Genomic DNA, 19,213 nt, shown 5'->3' on the forward strand with positions numbered 1-19,213 from the left:
GTACAGCTGCGATGGGTGCAGGGGAGAGATGTCCTTGGCAAGGGGCATGTGCTCAAGCTGCCAGAGAGAGCCACCCAGTGGAAGTCACAGGTAAATGGAGGTATAGAGCTGGTATAAGAGTTAGCCAGACAAAGGAGGAAGGAAGAACATTTTTCTGTTATTCCTGGCACTGATGCCAGGAACTTGAGGGAACAGATATAGACTGAGGCTGACTTAGTCACCCTACCCTCACCCCCACCCTAATATTTTGTCTAAGCATCATAGTGCCCTGATGGGGGCTTATCTCTAAGTTTCGTTTCCCAAACTATGTGACTTCGGCATATTTTCTGAAGCTCTAGGGGAAAAAAAACAAGGACTTCTGATCGACGGAGTTCAGAAGTGTCACCTGCCATTGGTGGTAGAACACTGTTCGTCTTTGGGGGCAAACGAGTGAGGAGCAGTCAGGAGGGCCGCTGTCACTCAGTTCTTGCTTGCCTTCTAAGTCCTTGTCTAAATCTGCATGGAGATGATGGAGGCGAATCCGGAGAAGGATCCGTGAGCACATTTCCGGGATGCTAATCCTTGGTCACGTCTTGAATTGTTGTTACACCCAGCAACGGGCAATCTGGCACAGCCTTCATTTTGTGCCATCCTGTCCCCCTCTACCATCCCCTCAGGCTGGACATCTTCCGCTCAGTCCATGGAGAGGGCTCAGACAAGGTTCACCATCCACAAAAGCCTCAGACTTGGAGATCAATGCAGTCTGCCCGGCAGAAAAGACAGTACTCAGGAGAATGAAACAAGCTGGGTGATTTCTCAGCATAGATCGCATGGGACTCTCAACTAGTGTTAGGTGGCATGGTAAACAGACACGTACTTTATTACATCTAAAACTACTGAACGCCCCATAGCCAACCCATTTGTTTTGAAGTTCTATTACAAAACCCCAAACGCTTTTAGCAAGAATGCTGCAGGCTCACAAGCCCAAGACTGAATCACAGCGCCCCCTGGCGTGATTGTAAGGTGACCCTCAAGACCTTTGCTGTGCCCGTGTGTCATTTACAAACAGCAGAACAGACTAAGATGAATCTGTATTTCTTTCTAGATCAAGAGAATTTCCAGACTATAAACGATGGTAAGACATTTTTTCTTTACTTGCCTTCCCCGGGGCTTTGCTCGCTGGCTGGGTTGGCCAGGGATGCGGTGAACTGAGGTTGAGTGCAGCCTTGGGCACAGGACAAGAGCCTGCCCTTTAGAATGCAAGGATGGAGCAGGAGGAGTCCAGGGATGTCAAGACCCTTGGTGTGTCCCAGACACACACCCAACCAGTCCCCTGTGTCCTTCTTCTCCCTTCGTCTCTCTCATCAGTCACTCAGCTGTGTCTGACGCTTTGTGACCCCATGGACTGCAGCACGCCAGGCTTACCTGTCCATCACCAACTCCCAGAGTTTACTCAAACTCATACCCATTGAGTTGGTGATGCCATCCAACCATCTCATCCTCTGTCATCCCCTTCTCCTCCTGCCTTCAATCTTTCCCAGCATCAGGGTCTTTTCAAACGAGTCAGTTCTTCACATCAGGTGGTCAAAGTATTGTAGTTTCAGCTTCAACATCAGTCCTTCCAATGAATATTCAGGACTGATTTCCTTTAGGATGGACAGGTTGGATCTCCTTGCAGTCCAAGGGACTCTCAAGAGTCTTCTCTAACACCACGGTTCAAAAGCATCAATTCTTTGGCGCTCAGCTTTCTTCTCTCTACCTGTCAGTTATTCATTGCATGATATTAGCTTCAGCTTGGAGTCAGGAGGTGGTGGTGGTAGAGTGGAGAATCAGTGCCCTTTCGTGCCATGAATGTCAGTTTTATCGAACACAGTTAATGTCTCCCAAGGACTTGCTTTGTACCCTGCACAAAATTATTTTCTTACAATGAATGAGTTAATATATATATATATTTTAAAAACATTTGAAAGACTGGCTGGCACAGAATAAGTGCTCAACTAGTGCACATAGTAAGTGCTACTGTCATGAAATCTTCCTAACAGCACTTTGAGGTGAGTAGGACTATTAACTTTGTGCAGATGGGGGAGCCAGGGCATTGTTGGGTAACTTGTCAAGTTCTATGTCTCAGGTCACGTGGTAGGCCAGTGGCTGGGCAAGGATTTGAACCCAGAACAGTTCTCTTTGGCTCTGTCCACGATTCTTTCTAAATGGATCCTCTCTCCTCCTTCTCCACAGAGAGCAAACACACACTTTGTGCCAACTTTGGTACATTAGCATCTTTCATGTGCTCACTTAGGGCAGCTGACCCTGCTACTGGGTCTTGGCTGTGTTAAGGCCAATCTCTGCCCTTTCAGAGCATGCCCTGAGGGTCCAGGAACGTACTGGGAATGACTTGAGGTATAGGTTTCTGGTAACTGACCTCCAGGAAGGCACAGGTGGAAGCTGGATTTCTGCAGGGACCATTCACAGAAATGACCAGAAGGGGGCAGCAGGTGGAGCAAAGAAAAAACCCAGAATGCACCTTGGGAAAAGCCTACAGGCAATCCAGTTGGCTATTTCTGCTTCCCAGGTGGCACAGTGGTAAAGAATCTGTCTGCTAATGCAGGAGACTCAGGAGACGCAGGTTTGATCCCTAGGTTGGGAAGTTCCCCTGGAGTAGGAAATGGTGACCCACTCCAGCATTCTTGCCTGGAAGATTCCATGGATAGAGGAGCCTGGTGGGCTACAGTGTATGGGGTTGCAAAGAGTTGGACGTGACTGAGCGCACACACTCAGAACAACTTCTGGCATTTACTATGTGGGCTGCTGTGTGTACATACATGTCACTAAGCATGGGATGTGGCCATGGAATCCAGTTATCACCTGAGAATGTGTCTCCCAAGAGAGCATTTCTGTCCAAGCAGTCATGTTGCAGTAGGTATCTTGGCTTTGGAGATGGATCTTTGGGAACATCTTTCCTCCCAGTTGGGGCCACCCTTGGGAATATCTCAGTGACAGTAGATGTCATCTCGGAGAATGTTTGCGCCATAGAAACAGGCACTTGGTATTTGAAGTTTGTGTGCATGTTCGGTTACTTCAGTTGTGTCTAGCTCTTTGAGACCCCAAGGACTATAGCCCGCTAGGCCCGTCTCTCCATGGGATCCTCCAGGCAAGAATACTGGAGTGGGTCGCATGCCCTCCTTCGGGGAATCTTTGCGACCCAGGGATCGAACCCAGGTCTCCTGCGTCTCCTGCATTGCAGGCACACTCTTTACTGCTGAGCCACCGGGGAAGCCCATTTCAAGTTTAGTCTTGTGAATAGATTTGGGCCATTCATTGAGAGGGTGATTTTTTTGAATGGAGATTGTGGAAGCTCAGGAGGTGGTAGCAGGAACCAAGAATGCCCCTGGTGGCCTCCAATGAAGGCTGGCAGAGGGACAGATCTGCCTTCCGCTTCAGCAGGAACACAGCCTTGGGGCAGTGGGCAGGGCTTCTGGATCTTTGCCTCCAGCCCCGTTTCTGAGCCGAGTTTGAGGGCCAGTCCTCCCTGGAGGAGAGCCGCAGCCCAGTGACCTTTTCTTCTCTCCACTCTGCAGTTATATTTGCCACGGAGGAGCTCTCAACAGTGGGCCCAACAGAAGGTAACGTTTGCTATTTGGGATTCTTGTGGGCTAACCCCCCTGCTGCACCCAGAGGTCTGTATCTGGCCCAGAAGAGGTGCAGAAGGCGTAAGGGATGGGGGTGCTCAGCTCTCAAAGGGGGAGGGCCTCTGAACAAGGCCTCACTGAATGGATGTCTCTTCCATGGACCTTGACTCTGAGATAGGGGAGGGATCAACCCACAGAGACGTCTCTAAGGAGCTCCAAGATGGAGCTTGGCTCTCTGTCTCTAAGACAGTCCTGCTCTCCGTGCTCCATGCCCACCATGTTATCTTCACCAATGCATGCAGACCTCGTGTCAGGGTCACTGGCTACAGGGCCTGGGGAGGCAGTTGAAATCTGTTGAGGGGGCCAGCTTCTCTGGGCTCTACCTGAGTCCATATGAGGCCTCACTGATTTTTGTTCCCTCTACAGGAACCATGGTCCTTTAGCCTGGGGTACAGAGGTCCTGTAACCCACTCTGGGGGCCCCTCCAGTAGGGGAGCTGAGAGTTACAGACAGGAGAGCCTGAGGTCTTGGCAGCCTGGGCCGGGGGAAGAAAATCACTGTTTATTCCCCTGTGATGAAGGTTAACTTACAGCCATATTCAAAGGTGACCCCCAGCCCAGGGAACTGAGGCCATTTGTTGTTGTTTCGTCACTTAGTTGTGTCCGGCTCTTTGCAACCCCAAGGGCTGCAGCAAGCAAGCCTTCCCTGTCCTTCACCATCTCCTGGAGCTTGCTCAAACTCATGTTCATTGAGTCGGTGATGCCATCCAACCATCTCATCCTCTGTCATCACCTTCTCCTCCTGCCTTCAATCTTTCCCAGCATCAGGGTCTTTTCCAATGAGGCAGCCCTTCGCATCAGGTGGCCAAACTACTGGAGTTTCAGTTTCAGCATTGGTCCTTTAAGTCAATATTCAGGGTTGATTTCCTTTAGGGTGGACTGCTTTGATCTAAAGCCATTAGAAGTCCCCTAAGTCTGGAACCTGCCTTAGGCCTGTGACCTCAAGAGAGACATGAAGTGTTTCCCTGTGCTGCCCTCTAGGGATCCAATCGGGCTTGGCCCTGAGGCTGGTGAACGGAGGTGACAGGTGTCAGGGCCGGGTGGAGGTCCTCTACGGAAGCTCCTGGGGCACTGTGTGTGACGACAGCTGGGACACCAACGACGCCAACGTGGTCTGCAGGCAGCTGGAATGTGGCTGGGCCGTTTCAGCCCCAGGAAATGCCCGGTTCGGGCAGGGCTCAGGGCCGATTGTCCTGGACGAAGTGGGCTGCTCTGGGCATGAGACGTACCTATGGAGCTGCTCCCACAACCCCTGGAACACACACAACTGCCAACACAGCGAGGACGCCAGCGTCATCTGCTCGGGTGGGTCTCAAACAGGCTGGGGGTGCTTCTCTGCATGTGGTTTCTTGCTTTCTTTCTGATCCCCTTGAGAAGCATTCTCTACATTTCCCTTTTCCTTGAAATCCTCTAGTGCTTTGATATTTAGTATAATAGATTTTGTCTGGCCCTCGGGAATGTAGATGGACAAATAGAACAGAAACACAAACTGAAAGTGACATTATGCCTTCTGCTCCATGCCACATGCAAACCAAGGCAAAAGAGAGCAGGTCTGCCAGGAGGTCTCTGAGCAGAGGTCATGGGCTGGGGCTGCCGGTGGCCCCGGTTCTGCCTCCTGAGTCCTGGACCGAGGCCCCTCCAAGGAACTGGGAAGCACGGTCTGGGCACCAGGACTGCTGTGAGCAAGGCAGTGGCCCTGTGTGACCTCCTGGGCACAGACTTGTCATCCCCTAAGTTGAGCCTTACAGACCACACACGAACTTGACCTGGAGCTGGAGCCCTGTCTCACTGCCTCAGTGGATCCATAAAAGCTGGGAGCCTGGAGATTGATTCTGGATCCACTGTGTCATCAAGACACAGTCAATCACCTTGACATTGTAAATAAGGGGTGTTGGTCTGCTGGGACCTCTCAGCAGGAGACTCTTTGGAGGGTTGAGGATGGCAGAGGCCCCGCACTCCACGGCAGAGTGGTTGCACGGACTGACACCTCAGCTGCTCTGCGTCTCAGCATCCCCCCTTTGCCCCCGTGGAGCCCCTTCTCTGCACCTTGTCTGACCTGCCTTCTCTCTCCCGCAGCTGCCCAGACCCAGACCACGGCTGTGCCAGGTGAGCCCTGCTGCCTCTTGACTCCGGGATGTCCCCTCCCCTTGAGCAACCCCCAGGACCCCCAACCAGCAGCCCCAGGAGGAGACTGAGGAGGATTTCCACCTCTCAGTACCTGCCGTGATCACTCTAGAGCATGTAAATGGTTCCAGATGAGCCATAACACAGGCATCCTCTGGCCTGGCTCAGTGATTTCAGGACTTCCTGGCTGCACAGTATGTCCCCAGAGCTTTGGGTGACGGGGTGGTCTGTCCTGGGGTCATTTCTGCTTGAACATATTCTCTGGACTGAGAGTTAAGTATGCCGGAGGACAGAGCATTTTCCTGTCCTTCACCCCAGACGGAGTCTAGGCGATGCTATTACCAAGAAGTACCCAGTCAGCAGGGCATGGTGATGGCTCTGTGGGCTGTGCCACCTCCTCAGATGAGTGTGTACCTTTGATGACGTGATCTGGACTCACAGCAAACTCTCAGAAAAGGCCTCTTCTCCCTGGACCATGGAGCTCCTCAGACCCCAATGTCCTGATCCCGGTTACAGGTCACTAGACCAACCTTGATTCTACCGACCTTCTTTGTAATACTGCTTTGTTTCCCCTCCAGATTGGTGGTATCCGACAACTAATTATGGTGAGCATCACTTGGATCCTACTGAACTATCAGTGTTCATACTCCACTCAACGTCTAAATCTTGGGTGAAGGCTCTGGGTACACCACCCCATTCAGTGTCGGAGATTTCCTCTACTCATCAAAACTGTGGATAACCTTCACCTATCCTTTAGAGAATGTATTAAATAGGCTGTTTTAGCTCGCAAGTGGTAGGATTTCAACGGACACTCACTTAAGCTTGACGAGGACTCAGTTACTTCCATGTCTAAGACATTTAGTCATAGTTCTATCTTTAGGTACAGCTGGATCCAGAGGTTCCAGGACTACCTGTCTTAGCCACTTTTTATACCTCTGCTTTTTTATGTGTTTGGGCTTCACTCTAACTTTACTTCCTGTGATGAGGGGTCAGCCCCAAGTCTACATCCCAACAGGAAGAAAGAGTCCCTTTGGTCTAGACCTTCTGATGACAAGTCTTGGAGAGACTGAGAGCAGCCTGCTGGCAATAGGTGCCGTTCCCCCCATCATCTCCATGTACTCTGGTGATAGGGAGAGGGTCCATGGTTTATTTTAGATCCAGGCTAAGTTTTGCGTTTGAAAACCACATGGAAAGAGTTCAGTGGAAAGCAAACCTTCAGAGCAACCTCGCGTCAAGTGAGGTAGAGACTCGAGTCGGGTGAGCAGCAGAAAGAGGCAATCGGTGGGGGCTGGGAGCTGTGTCTGCAGGTACCCTGATGCACGGGCTTCTGTCCGTCCCAGGGCTCACTAGGGATGCAGGACGTGGGCACCCCTCTCCATCTGGCATCCCAAGGCTGAGCTCTGCTCCAGAGTTGCTGCTGTTGTGGGGAACCAGTCAGAGAATACGCATACCGCAGCACACACCCGTGGTTCTCTGACACCGTCGCTGGTGGGTCAGCAATGGTGGCCAGACTTCAGTCAAGTGGTCTGGATAAGGAACAAGACCTAGACTCAGTCTCCTTCCTCAGAAGATTTACAAAACTCACCCAGACATCAGAACTCCTTCCTTCAGGAGACAAAGAGTGACTTTTCCTATCTCCTTCCAGGAACCGAATCGGGTTTGGCCTTAAGGCTGGTGAACGGAGGTGACAGGTGTCAGGGCCGGGTGGAGGTCCTGTATGGAGGCTCCTGGGGCACCGTGTGTGACGACAGCTGGGACACCACCGATGCCAACGTGGTCTGCAGGCAGCTGGGCTGTGGCTGGGCCATTTCAGCCCCAGGAAATGCCCGGTTCGGTCAGGGCTCAGGGCCCATTGTCCTGGACGACGTGGGCTGCTCGGGGCACGAGACGTACCTGTGGAGCTGCTCCCACAGCCCCTGGAACACACACAATTGCGCACACAGCGAGGACGCCAGCGTCATCTGCTCGGGTGGGTCTCAAACAGGCTGGCTGGGCTTCTGTGGATGTGGCTTCTCGCTTCCTTTATGAATCCCCTGAGAAGCATTCTCTACAATTCCCTTTCTCTTGAAATCCTCTAGTGCTTTGCTTATTTAGTATATTAGCTTAGTCTGGCCCCTGGGTATGTAGATGGAGAATTACAACAAATAAGAAACAAATGGAGAGTGACATGTCGCTCCATGCCACAGTGCAAACCAGAGGCAAAAGAGGGCAGGTCTGCCAGGAGGTCTCTGAGCAGAGGTCATGGGCTGGGGCTGCCGGTGGCCCCGGTTCTGCCTCCTGAGTCCTGGACCGTGGCCCCTCCAAGGAACTGAGAAGCATGGTCTGGGCACCAGGTCTGTGTGAGCAGGGCAGTGAGCCCTGTGTGACCTGCCGGGCACCGGCATGTCATCCCCGAAGGTCGAGCCTGACAGATCACACTCGGGACTTGACCTAGAGCTGGAGCCCTGTGTCACTGCCTCAGTGGATCCATAAAAGCTGGGAGCCTGGCAATTGATTCTGTATCCACTGTGTCATCAAAACACAGAGTCAGTCACCTTGACATTGGAAATAAGGGGTGCTGGTCTGCTGGGACCTCTCAGCAGGAGACTCTTTGGAGGGTTGAGAATGGCAGAGGCCCCACCCTCCTCGGCAGAGCAGGTGCACGGACTGACACCTCAGCTGCTCTGCATCTCAGCATCCCCCCTTTGCCCCCGTGGAGCCCCTTCTCTGCACCTTGTCTGACCTGCCTTCTCTCTCCCCCAGCTGCCCAGACCCAGACCACGGCTGTGCCAGGTGAGTCCTGCTGCCTCTTGACTCCGGGATGTCCCCTCCCCTTGAGCAACCCCCAGGGCCCCCATCCAGCAGCCCCAGGAGGAGACTGAGGAGGATTTCCACCTCTCAGTACCTGCCGTGATCACTCTAGAGCATGTAAATGGTTCCAGATGAGCCATAACACAGGCATCCTCTGGCCTGGCTCAGTGATTTCAGGACTTCCTGGCTGCACAGTATGTCCCCAGAGCTTTGGGTGACGGGGTGGTCTGTCCTGGGGTCATTTCTGCTTGAGCATATTCTCTGGACTGAGAGTTATGTATGCCGGAGGACAGAGCATTTTCCTGTCCTTCACCCCAGACGGAGTCTAGGCGATGCTATTACCAAGAAGTACCCAGTCAGCAGGGCATGGTGATGGCTCTGTGGGCTGTGCCACCTCCTCAGATGAGTGTGTACCTTTGATGACGTGATCTGGACTCACAGCAAACTCTCAGTAAAGGCCTCTTCTCCCTGGACCATGGAGCTCCTCAGACCCCACTGTCCTGATCCCGGTTACAGGTCACTAGACCAACCTTGATTCTACCGACCTTCTTTGTAATACTGCTTTGTTTCCCCTCCAGATTGGTGGTATCCGACAACTAATTATGGTGAGCATCACTTGGATCCTACTGAACTATCAGTGTTCATACTCCACTCAACGTCTAAATCTTGGGTGAAGGCTCTGTGTACACCACCCCATTCAGTGTCGGAGATTTCCTCTACTCATCAAAACTGTGGATAATCTTCACCTATCCTTTAGAGAATGTATTAAATAGGCTGTTTTAGCTCGCAAGTGGTAGGATTTCAACGGACACTCACTTAAGCTTGACGAGGACTCAGTTACTTCCATGTCTAAGACATTTAGTCATAGTTCTATCTTTAGGTACAGCTGGATCCAGAGGTTCCAGGACTACCTGTCTTAGCCACTTTTTATACCTCTGCTTTTTTATGTGTTTGGGCTTCACTCTAACTTTACTTCCTGTGATGAGGGCAGGGGTCAGCCCCAAGTCTACATCCCAACAGGAAGAGAGAGTCCCTTTGGTCTAGACCTTCTGATGACAAGTCTTGGAGAGACTGAGAGCAGCCTGCTGGCAATAGGTGCCGTTCCCCCCATCATCTCCATGTACTCTGGTGATAGGGAGAGGGTCCATGGTTTATTTTAGATCCAGGCTAAGTTTTGCGTTTGAAAACCACATGGAAAGAGTTCAGTGGAAAGCAAACCTTCAGAGCAACCTCGCGTCAAGTGAGGTAGAGACCCGAGTCGGGTGAGCAGCAGAAAGAGGCAACCGGTGGGGGCTGGGAGCTGTGTCTGCAGGTACCCTGATGCACGGGCTTCTGTCCATCCCAGGGCTCACTAGGGATGCAGGACGTGGGCACCCCTCTCCATCTGGCATCCCAAGGCTGAGCTCTGCTCCAGAGTTGCTGCTGTTGTGGGGAACCAGTCAGAGAATACGCATACCGCAGCACACAGCCGTGGTTCTCTGACACCGTCGCTGGTGGGTCAGCAATGGTGGCCAGACTTCAGTCAAGTGCTCTGGATAAGGAACAAGACCTAGACTCAGTCTCCTTCCTCAGAAGATTTACAAAACTCACCCAGACATCAGAACTCCTTCCTTCAGGAGACAAAGAGTGACTTTTCCTATCTCCTTCCAGGAACCGAATCGGGCTTGGCCCTGAGGCTGGTGAACGGAGGTGACAGGTGTCAGGGCCGGGTGGAGGTCCTGTATGGAGGCTCCTGGGGCACCGTGTGTGATGACAGCTGGGACACCACCGATGCCAACGTGGTCTGCAGGCAGCTGGAATGTGGCTGGGCCGTTTCAGCCCCAGGAAATGCCCGGTTCGGGCAGGGCTCAGGGCCTATTGTCCTGGACGAAGTGGGCTGCTCGGGGCACGAGACGTACCTGTGGAGCTGCTCCCACAACCCCTGGAACACACACAATTGCGCACACAGCAAGGACGCCAGCGTCATCTGCTCGGGTGGGTCTCAAATAGGCTGGCTGGGCTTCTGTGGGTGTGGCTTCTCGCTTCCTTTATGAATCCCCTGAGAAGCATTCTCTACAATTCCCTTTCCCTTGAAATCCTCTAGTGCTTTGCTTATTTAGTATATTAGCTTAGTCTGGCCCCTGGGTATGTAGATGGAGAATTACAACAAATAAGAAACAAATGGAGAGTGACATGTCGCTCCATGCCACAGTGCAAACCAGAGGCAAAAGAGGGCAGGTCTGCCAGGAGGTCTCTGAGCAGAGGTCATGGGCTGGGGCTGCCGGTGGCCCTGGTTCTGCCTCCTGAGTCCTGGACCGAGGCCCCTCCAAGGAACTGGGAAGCTCACACGACAGTGAGCCCTGTGTGACCTGCCGGGCACCGGCATGTCATCCCTGAAGGTCGAGCCTGACAGATCACACTCGGGACTTGACCTAGAGCTGGAGCCCTGTGTCACTGCCTCAGTGGATCCATAAAAGCTGGGAGCCTGGCAATTGATTCTGGATCCACTGTGTCATCAAAACACAGAGTCAGTCACCTTGACATTGTAAATAAGGGGTGCTGGTCTGCTGGGACCTCTCAGGAGGAGACTCTTTGGAAGGTTGAGAATGGCAGAGGCCCCACCCTCCGTGGCAGAGCAGGTGCACGGACTGACACCTCAGCTGCTCTGCATCTCAGCATCCCCCCTTTGACCCTGTGAAGCCCCTTCTGTGCACCTTTTCTGACCTGCCTTCTCTCTCCCCCAGCTGCCCAGACCCAGACCACGGCTGTGCCAGGTGAGTCCTGCTGCCTCTTTACCCAAGGATGTGCTCTCCCCCGCAGTCACCCCCATGGCCCCCAACCAGTAGCCCCAGGAGGGGACTGAGGAGGTTTTCCACCTCTCAGTACCTGTCCTGGTCACTCTAGAGCACGTAAATGGTTCCAGATGAGTCATAACACAGGCATCCTCTGGCCCGGCTCAGTGATTTCCGGACTTCCTGGCTACACAGTGTCTCCCCAGAGTTTTGGGTGACAGGGTGGTCTGTCCTGGGGTCATTTCTGTTTGAGTGAATTCTCTGGACCAAGAGCTATGTGTATGAAGAGGACAGAACTTTTTCCTGTCCTCAACCCCAGATGGAGTCTAGGTGATGCTATTACCAAGAAGTACCCAGTCAGCAGGGCATGGTGATGGCTCTGTGGGCTGTGCCACCTCCTCAGATGAGTGTGTACCCTTGATGACATGATCTGGGCTCACAGAAAACTCACAGAAAACGCTTCTTCTCCCCAGACCATGGCGTCCCTCAGGTCCCACTGTCCTGATCCCGACCATACGAACTAGACCAACCTTGATTCTACTAACCTTCATTGTAATCCTGCTTTGTTTTCCCTCCAGACTGGTGGTATCCGACAACTAATTACAGTGAGCGTCACTTGGATGCTGCCGAACTCTCAGTGTTCAATGTCTAAATCTTGGCTTAAAGCTCTGTGTTCACCACCTCATTCAATGTCAGGGATTCCCTCTGCTCATCAGAACTGAGGATGGCCTTCACCTATCCATTAGAGAATGTATTAAATAGGCTGTTTCAGTTTCGTAGGATTTCAACTGACACTCAAGCTGGACTAGGACCTAGTGACGTTCATGTCTAAGACATTTAGTCCTAGTTCTGTCTTCAGGTACAGCTGGATGCAGAGGTTCCAGGACTACCTGTCTTAACCACTTTTTATACCTCTGATTTTTATGTGTTTGGGCTTCACTCTAACTTTACTTCCTGTGATGGAGGCAGGGGTCAGCCCCAAGTCTACATCCCAACAGCAAGAAAGAGCCTCTTTGTTCTAGACCTTCAGCTGACAAGTCCTGGAGAGACTGGCAGACTCAGGTTCTTCCTCCTGAGTCCTGGACCGTGGCCCCTCCAAGGAACTGGGAAGCACGGTCTGGGTACCAGGTCTGTGTGAGCAGGGCAGTGGGCCCTGTGTGACCTGCCAGGCACCAACTTGTCATCCCCTAAGGCCGAGGCTGACAGATCACACTCGGGACTTGACCTGGAGCTGGAGCCCTGTCTCACTGCCTCACTGGATCCATAAAAGCTGTGAGGCTGACGATTGGCTTCGGGTCCACTCTGTCACCAAGACATAGAGTCAGTTACCTTGATATTGGAAATAAGAGATGCTGGTCTGCTGGAACATCTCAGGAGGAGCCTCTCTGCAGGGTTGAGGATGGCAGAGGCCCCTCCCTCCATGGCAGAGTGGGTGCCTGGACTGACACCTCAGCTGCTCTGCAGCTTAGCATCGCCCCCTCGACCCACGTGAAGCCCCTTCTGTGCACTGTGTCTGACCTGCCTTCTCTCTCCTCCAGCTACCCAGACCCAGACCACAGCTGTGCCAGGTGAGTCCTGCTGCCTCTCGACTCCGGGATGCCCCTCCCCCACAGTCACCCCCAGGGACCCCATCAGCAGCCCCAGGAGGCGACTGAGGAGGTTTTCCACCTCTCAGCACCTGCCGTGGTCACTCTGGACCACAAAGACAGTTCCAGATGAGCCGTAACACTGGCATCCTCTGGACTGGCAGTGTGATTTCAGGACTTCCTGGCTACATAGTGTCTCCCCAGAGCTTTGGGTAACAGGGTGGTCTGTCTTGGGGTCATTTCTGCTTGAACATATTCTCTGGACCAAGAGCTATGTGTATGAAGAGGACAGAACTTTTTCCTGTCCTCAACCCCAGATGGAGTCTAGGTGATGCTATTACCAAGAAGTACCCAGTCAGCAGGGCATGGTGATGGCTCTGTGGGCTGTGCCACCTCCTCAGATGAGTGTGTACCTTTGATGACATGATCTGGGCTCACAGCAAACTCTCAGAAAAGACCTCTGTGTCCCCCAGACCGTGGAGCTTCTCAGACCCCACTGTCCTGATCCCAGGACAGGTTATTAGACCAACCTTGATTCTACCGACCTTCTTTGTAATCCTGCTCTGTTTCCCCTCCAGACTGGTGGTATCCGACAACTGGCTATGGTGAGCATCATTCAGATCCTGCTAAACTACCAGCACACAACACTCCAGTCCACAGACATGGGTGCAGTTCTTGCCTCTTGGGTCCAGGTTCTGAGCTCTCCACCTCATCTACTCTGGACGGTTGCCTTCACTTGCCAGAGTTATGGATAACTTTACCTACGAGTTGTGCCATATGTCACTCAGAACACTTTTGTCTGCAAGTATTAGGATGGCCACTCACACTCTCTTAATTGGGGCTGGTGCCACGGCTTACATATTGAGGATACTGAGCTGTAGGGCAAACTTCAGGGAGCGCTGAATCCAGAAGTCCCAATGTTCTTTGTCCCCACGCACTTTTCTGACCTCTGCTTGGTTTTGTTTATGAGCTTCACTGTCAGGTTGCTTCCTGCCAGGGGCATTTGTCAGCCACAAGTCTCCTGCACAGGAGGAAAGAGTCTTTGATTCTTGATGTTGAGCAAAAGTCCTGGAGTGGTTGTAAATAGCCTGCTGGTAATAGGGGCCTTCTCTCCAGTCATCTCCAAGTCCTCCAATGATAGTCACCAATTCCAGGGTTATTTCAGGATTCAAGCTTAAAAAAAAAAATCAAGCTACACGTTTTGTATGAGTATCTGAATACGTATTGAATGGAAAAGTCTTCAGAATAACCTTGGGCTGATGGAGTGGGCTCCCACATAGGGCTGAATGGCTGAACCTGGCTCCTTGGTGGGAACTGGGAAGCTGTGTCAGTGGTCTCCTGCTGCAGAGGCTCATTCTATCCCAGAGGTCTGGGATGTAATTTGCGGATGCAGGCTGTGGGCTTCCCCTCTTCCCACTTGCTTCCTGAGACAGGATTCAGTTCCTGAATTGCTGAACTTGGGGATGCTATCAGAGAACCTGCAGAGACCGTCCACAGTCCACAGTCCACAGCCAAGGTTTCTATCACACAGACACTGGAGATACACAGTGATGAACACGCTCAGTCAAGCCTGAGGGACATCACTACCTGGCCCTCAGCAGTCTTTCCCTGGAAGATTCTGAATCTCAGTCGCCAGTGCCTCTTCCTTCAGGAGAAACAGGAGGGTGACTTTTCCTATCTCCTTCCAGGAACCGAATCGGGCTTGGCCCTGAGGCTTGTGAACGGAGGTGACAGGTGTCAGGGCCGGGTGGAGGTCCTGTACCGAGGCTCCTGGGGCACCGTGTGTGACGATAGTTGGGACACCACTGACGCCAACGTGGTCTGCAGGCAGCTGGGCTGTGGCTGGGCCGTTTCAGCCCCAGGAAGTGCCCGGTTCGGTCAGGGCTCAGGGCCCATTGTCCTGGATGACGTGGGCTGCTCAGGGTACGAGACTTACCTGTGGAGCTGCTCCCACAACCCCTGGAATACACACAACTGTGGACACCATGAGGACGCCAGCGTCATCTGCTCAGGTTGGTTTCTATGACCTGCATTTTTGTGAGTGATTTTCTCCCAAACAAGAGCTCTTCTTTGCACTGGGCGCAATCACACTGAGCTTCCATGGAAGTTGGGTGGTTTCACTGACTCCATCATTGATAGATGTCAGTCCCGGATTTCATGGATCCACTGCAGCCCCTTCTGTATTGGACCCCCAGAGCAGGGGTGTGATTATAGGTTGGGAGAGCAAATTCCCCTCAGACTTTTTTAAATTGTGGAGTCTGATGTCTGACCTTGATATTTCATATTCATTTCTCCTGGACAATACCCAGGCCGTTTTTTTTTCAGGCCATGGAGGGTCTGGGCACTCAGCGTCTCTCTCTCAGGGACCTGACGGGTTTTTTGCATTCCACCCTGGGTGCTCAGGCTAACCATGCTTCCTCCTTCTTGCAGCTGCACAGATCACCTCCCCTTCTCCAGGTGAGTCCCTGCAGTCCCACCCAGCCACACCCCCCTCTGGGATTCCGCCCTTCAGTTTTCCAGAAGGAGAAGAACAGCAGCTACCTGGCTAGTCATTTCCCTCTGAGGACTCTGGAGGCTGTCTGTCAGGGAATGTTTAACAGTAAGACTCCTGTGCGCTGTTTCCTATCTCTCTTGAGCCCTCTGTTCCTCATCAGTTCCTGTCAGGAGGGAGAGGAGCAGATAAGCCACTCCCAGGACTGAGATCTCTGTGATGGGATGCTTGCATAGGATTTCCTTCATTAGCTTTTCCATTTGCTGAAAGGGATTATCTATGACCCTCTTTTGATATGGGTTGCCTTTTGGCATTGTGGCCTCTATTGCTCCTTGTTTCCTTGGTAACTTAATTTCTGGTCTTTTGATCTTTATCTGAAGAAGCTACCTTGTAAAACGGTATGTATACTCACACAAAATTCAATAAAGCACCCTTGTTCCACCAGACTTGGGTCCCCATGTCCTTCCTTCTCTCTCTCTCTCTCTATTTCTGGCTGATTCCCTGGAGCGCGAAGGCTGGCTGCGTAACCCAGGGAATATTAGCCTCTTTCCTTCTTTCACTTTCTTATCGTCTACTCTGGACCACCAGGTTCTGGTCCATTAAAGGACCCCAACAAGTGGTGGCCAGAACAGGGGCCTGGTATACGCGGCACTTTGCACGGAGTGACTCAGGGCCTATTGAGGCCGGTAAATACAAGGCCATGGGTCAAATGGCTGGAGAGCCCCCTCACTTTTCTACTTTACTTCGTCATTTATTTAAAATTCAGGGGCTTTCAGTTTCGCGCTGAGTAGAGGCTTGCCTTCAAACAATAGTTGAACATAATCCCTGGTTCCCTGATGAAGGCAGTTTTGATTTAGAAATTTGGCACTAGGTCAAAGAGAATGTTGAACAAGCCGCCAGACGGGGAAAAAATATTCCAATTTATTTATGGCCCCTGTGGGCTCTCATTAAAGCTGTAATTCCGCCATTTCAAGGCAATTCTCACCCTCCCGATATTCGACAACAGACAGAACACTTATTCCATGAATATGAATTAGATGATGAAACTTTACAAAAGACCCAATTAGAACAACATTAAGTATTTCAGAATTTTCCTGCAAGCCCTGCCCCGGCTGCTCCAAATGCTCCTCCTCTGCCAACAGGCGCGAATCCAAAAGTCTCTCCTTTGCTAGAACCTAATGATTCTGACGACTCTCTGGAGATACTTTTTGACGCCAAAACTGGCAATACTTTTCTGGATAATAATGATAAGTCCTTATCACAAACTCATATTTGCAAAAAATTGCTACCTACTCACTCTCCTTCTTGACAGAGGCTCTCTGAATTCCTGGCTTTGCAATTACAAGTCTCTGAAGCCGATGGTTTTTCTGCCTTCCCAGTTTTAAGAAATGCTAACTCTCAAGGGCAAATAATACCTCAATATGAAGGTATTAACTTTTTTCACATGCAACAAATGAAAAAGTCTGTAAATATGTATGGCCCACATTCGCCTTTTACTAGAGAAATTCTAAATGCTATGGTGTCTTCTATTGGAACCTTTATTCCCTATGATTGGCGAACTTTAATAAAAGCTCTCCTTAAACCAGGAGAATATCTTCAATGGACAATGTGGTTTTAAGATATAGCCAGAGATCATGCTAACAAAAACACTCGAGCTGGTGCTCCCCCAAATCAAATTACTTTTGAAATGTTAACTGCCACGGGCAATTTGATGCTATAGAAGCTCAAATACAGTGCCCTCCTTTGTTGCATGAACAATTAAAAACAGTGGCCCTTGAAGCTTGGGATAGAATTACTCCTCAAGGAGAGCCTACAGGTAGCTACACTAAAATATTACAAGGACCTAATGAAACTTATGCTGATTTTTTAGCTAGATTAGAAACTGCTATTTCCCATACTATAATCGGAGAAAAACCTAAAAGGCAATTAGAGAAATTAACTTGCTTATGAAAATGCAAATCAGGAATGTCAAAAGGCTATAGCCCCAATTCGTGAGACAGGGACTATTATTGATTATTTGAAGGCTTGTCGCAATCTAGGATCAGAAACTCAAAAACTGCAAATGCCACCTGAAACAATGGCTGCTTGCTTTAAAAAGGGAAATGAGGGATGTTTTATATGCTGGGATAAGAACCATTTAAAAAGGGATTGCCCTAAGAAAGCTAATAAAAAACCTCCAAAATTCTGCCCCCACAAACCTTCGGTCTTTTACTTGGCTGATCCAGTTTGATTTCTAAAGGAATTACTGTTCGGCCTGGAATAATTGATTCAATTTATAAAGGAGAAATTCAAATTGTGATGTCAGTTCAGATTTTATGGCAATACAAAAGGGGGGACAAAATTGCTCAATTACTGCTTTTGCCTTACAATTCTATTAACTTCTCTAATGATGTACGGACAGGCAGATTCGGCAGTACAGATCAAAAACACAATCATATTTCATACAAGCTTATATTCCCCTTCCTTTTGTTTTAGCCATAGGAAACTTACAATTCAATAAGACTTTACATTCTGTAACTTGTGTAAATTGCAAATTGTATACCTGTCTTAACTCTTCTATTTCCTTAAGAAATGAATTCGTTTTGATTCTTCAATCTCGACATAATTTGTGGTTACCAGTAAATCTCCCATGGCCCTGGGAAGAAGGTCCCATGGCCGGGCTTGCTTCCCAGTTACTTATTAAATTACTCCGATGATCTGAATGATTCATTGGATGGCTGATTCTTGGCATTTGGGGATTAACAGCTATTTGCACCACTGCTGCCATCACTGGCGTTGCTTTACAAACCTCAATTTAAACACATAATTTTATCCAAGATTGGACTAAAGATGCTCACACTATGTGGGCCACTTAGGCTCAGATAGATGAGGATATTCAAAATGACATACAGGAACTAAAAACAGCCATCAAATGGGTTGAAGATCAATTAATAGATGTACAAAAAGAAGTGATACCAAAATGTGATTGGAATTCTACTCAATTTTGTGTTACTCCTTTTCAATTCAATCATAGTGCCTATAACTGGGAGCAAGTCAAATTTCATTTACAAAATATACTTGATAATGCCTCTCTGAATGTACAATTATTGCACAAAGAAATCTTTGAAACCTTCTCTAAAAGTCTGCCCTTATCCAGCAATATGGAAATTTTATCTGACCAACTACCTGATCAATTATCTGGGTTAGACCCACAAAGATGGTTTCAAAGCATCACCCACAGCATCGGGTCTGGAACTGTAACTCTGGCAATTGTCTTGGCAATTATATTTGTTGTTTACCATTGCCTTTCTGCAAAAATTGTTAAAACTAAATAAATTCAAATGGTCGGGACATTTTTTTACAAATATAATAAAATAGGGGGAATTGTCAGGGAATGTTTAACAGTAGGATTCCTGTGTGCTGTTTCCTATCTCTCTTGAGCCCTCTGTTCCTCATCAGTTCCTGTCAGGAGCGAGAGGGGCAGATAAGCCGCTCCCAGGACTGAGATCTCTGTGATGGGATGCTTGCATAGGATTTCCTTCATTAGCTTTTCCATATGCTGAAAGGGATTATCTATGACCCACTTTTGATATGGGTTGCCTTATGGCCTGTGGCTTCTATTGCTCCTTGTTTCCTTGGTAACTTGTAATTTCTGGTCTTTTGATCTTTATCTGAAGAAGCTACCTTGTAAAACGGTATGTATACTCACACAAAATTCAATAAAGCACCCTTGTTCCACCAGAGACTTGGGTCCCCATGTCCTTCCTTCTCTCTCTCTCTCTTTCTGGCTGATTCCCTGGAGCATGAA

At 50.2% G+C, this 19,213-nt stretch overlaps 1 protein-coding gene across 21 annotated transcripts in view; it reads left to right on the forward strand.

Annotated features, from left to right (window-relative positions):
* DMBT1 (deleted in malignant brain tumors 1) overlaps positions 1-19,213 on the forward strand; it is a 61,712-nt gene that overhangs the window by 12,432 nt on the left and 30,067 nt on the right. For 12 of the 21 annotated variants that reach the window (XM_070470343.1, XM_070470344.1, XM_070470345.1 and 9 more), the window contains exons 4-17: positions 1,085-1,114; positions 3,555-3,599; positions 4,646-4,969; positions 5,741-5,770; positions 6,367-6,393; positions 7,434-7,757; positions 8,531-8,560; positions 9,157-9,183; positions 10,229-10,552; positions 11,302-11,331; positions 12,888-12,917; positions 13,514-13,540; positions 14,624-14,947; positions 15,366-15,392. In XM_070470343.1, the coding sequence (XP_070326444.1) occupies positions 1,085-1,114; positions 3,555-3,599; positions 4,646-4,969; positions 5,741-5,770; positions 6,367-6,393; positions 7,434-7,757; positions 8,531-8,560; positions 9,157-9,183; positions 10,229-10,552; positions 11,302-11,331; positions 12,888-12,917; positions 13,514-13,540; positions 14,624-14,947; positions 15,366-15,392 (1,599 nt within the window). The remainder of the gene's footprint in view (positions 1-1,084; positions 1,115-3,554; positions 3,600-4,645; positions 4,970-5,740; positions 5,771-6,366; positions 6,394-7,433; positions 7,758-8,530; positions 8,561-9,156; positions 9,184-10,228; positions 10,553-11,301; positions 11,332-12,887; positions 12,918-13,513; positions 13,541-14,623; positions 14,948-15,365; positions 15,393-19,213) is intronic. The other 9 variants (XM_070470355.1, XM_070470360.1, XM_070470357.1 and 6 more) reach the window with 7 other exon arrangements.

This window comes from Odocoileus virginianus, chromosome 7 (genome assembly GCF_023699985.2).
Source record: "Odocoileus virginianus isolate 20LAN1187 ecotype Illinois chromosome 7, Ovbor_1.2, whole genome shotgun sequence".
NCBI lineage: Eukaryota > Metazoa > Chordata > Mammalia > Artiodactyla > Cervidae > Odocoileus > Odocoileus virginianus.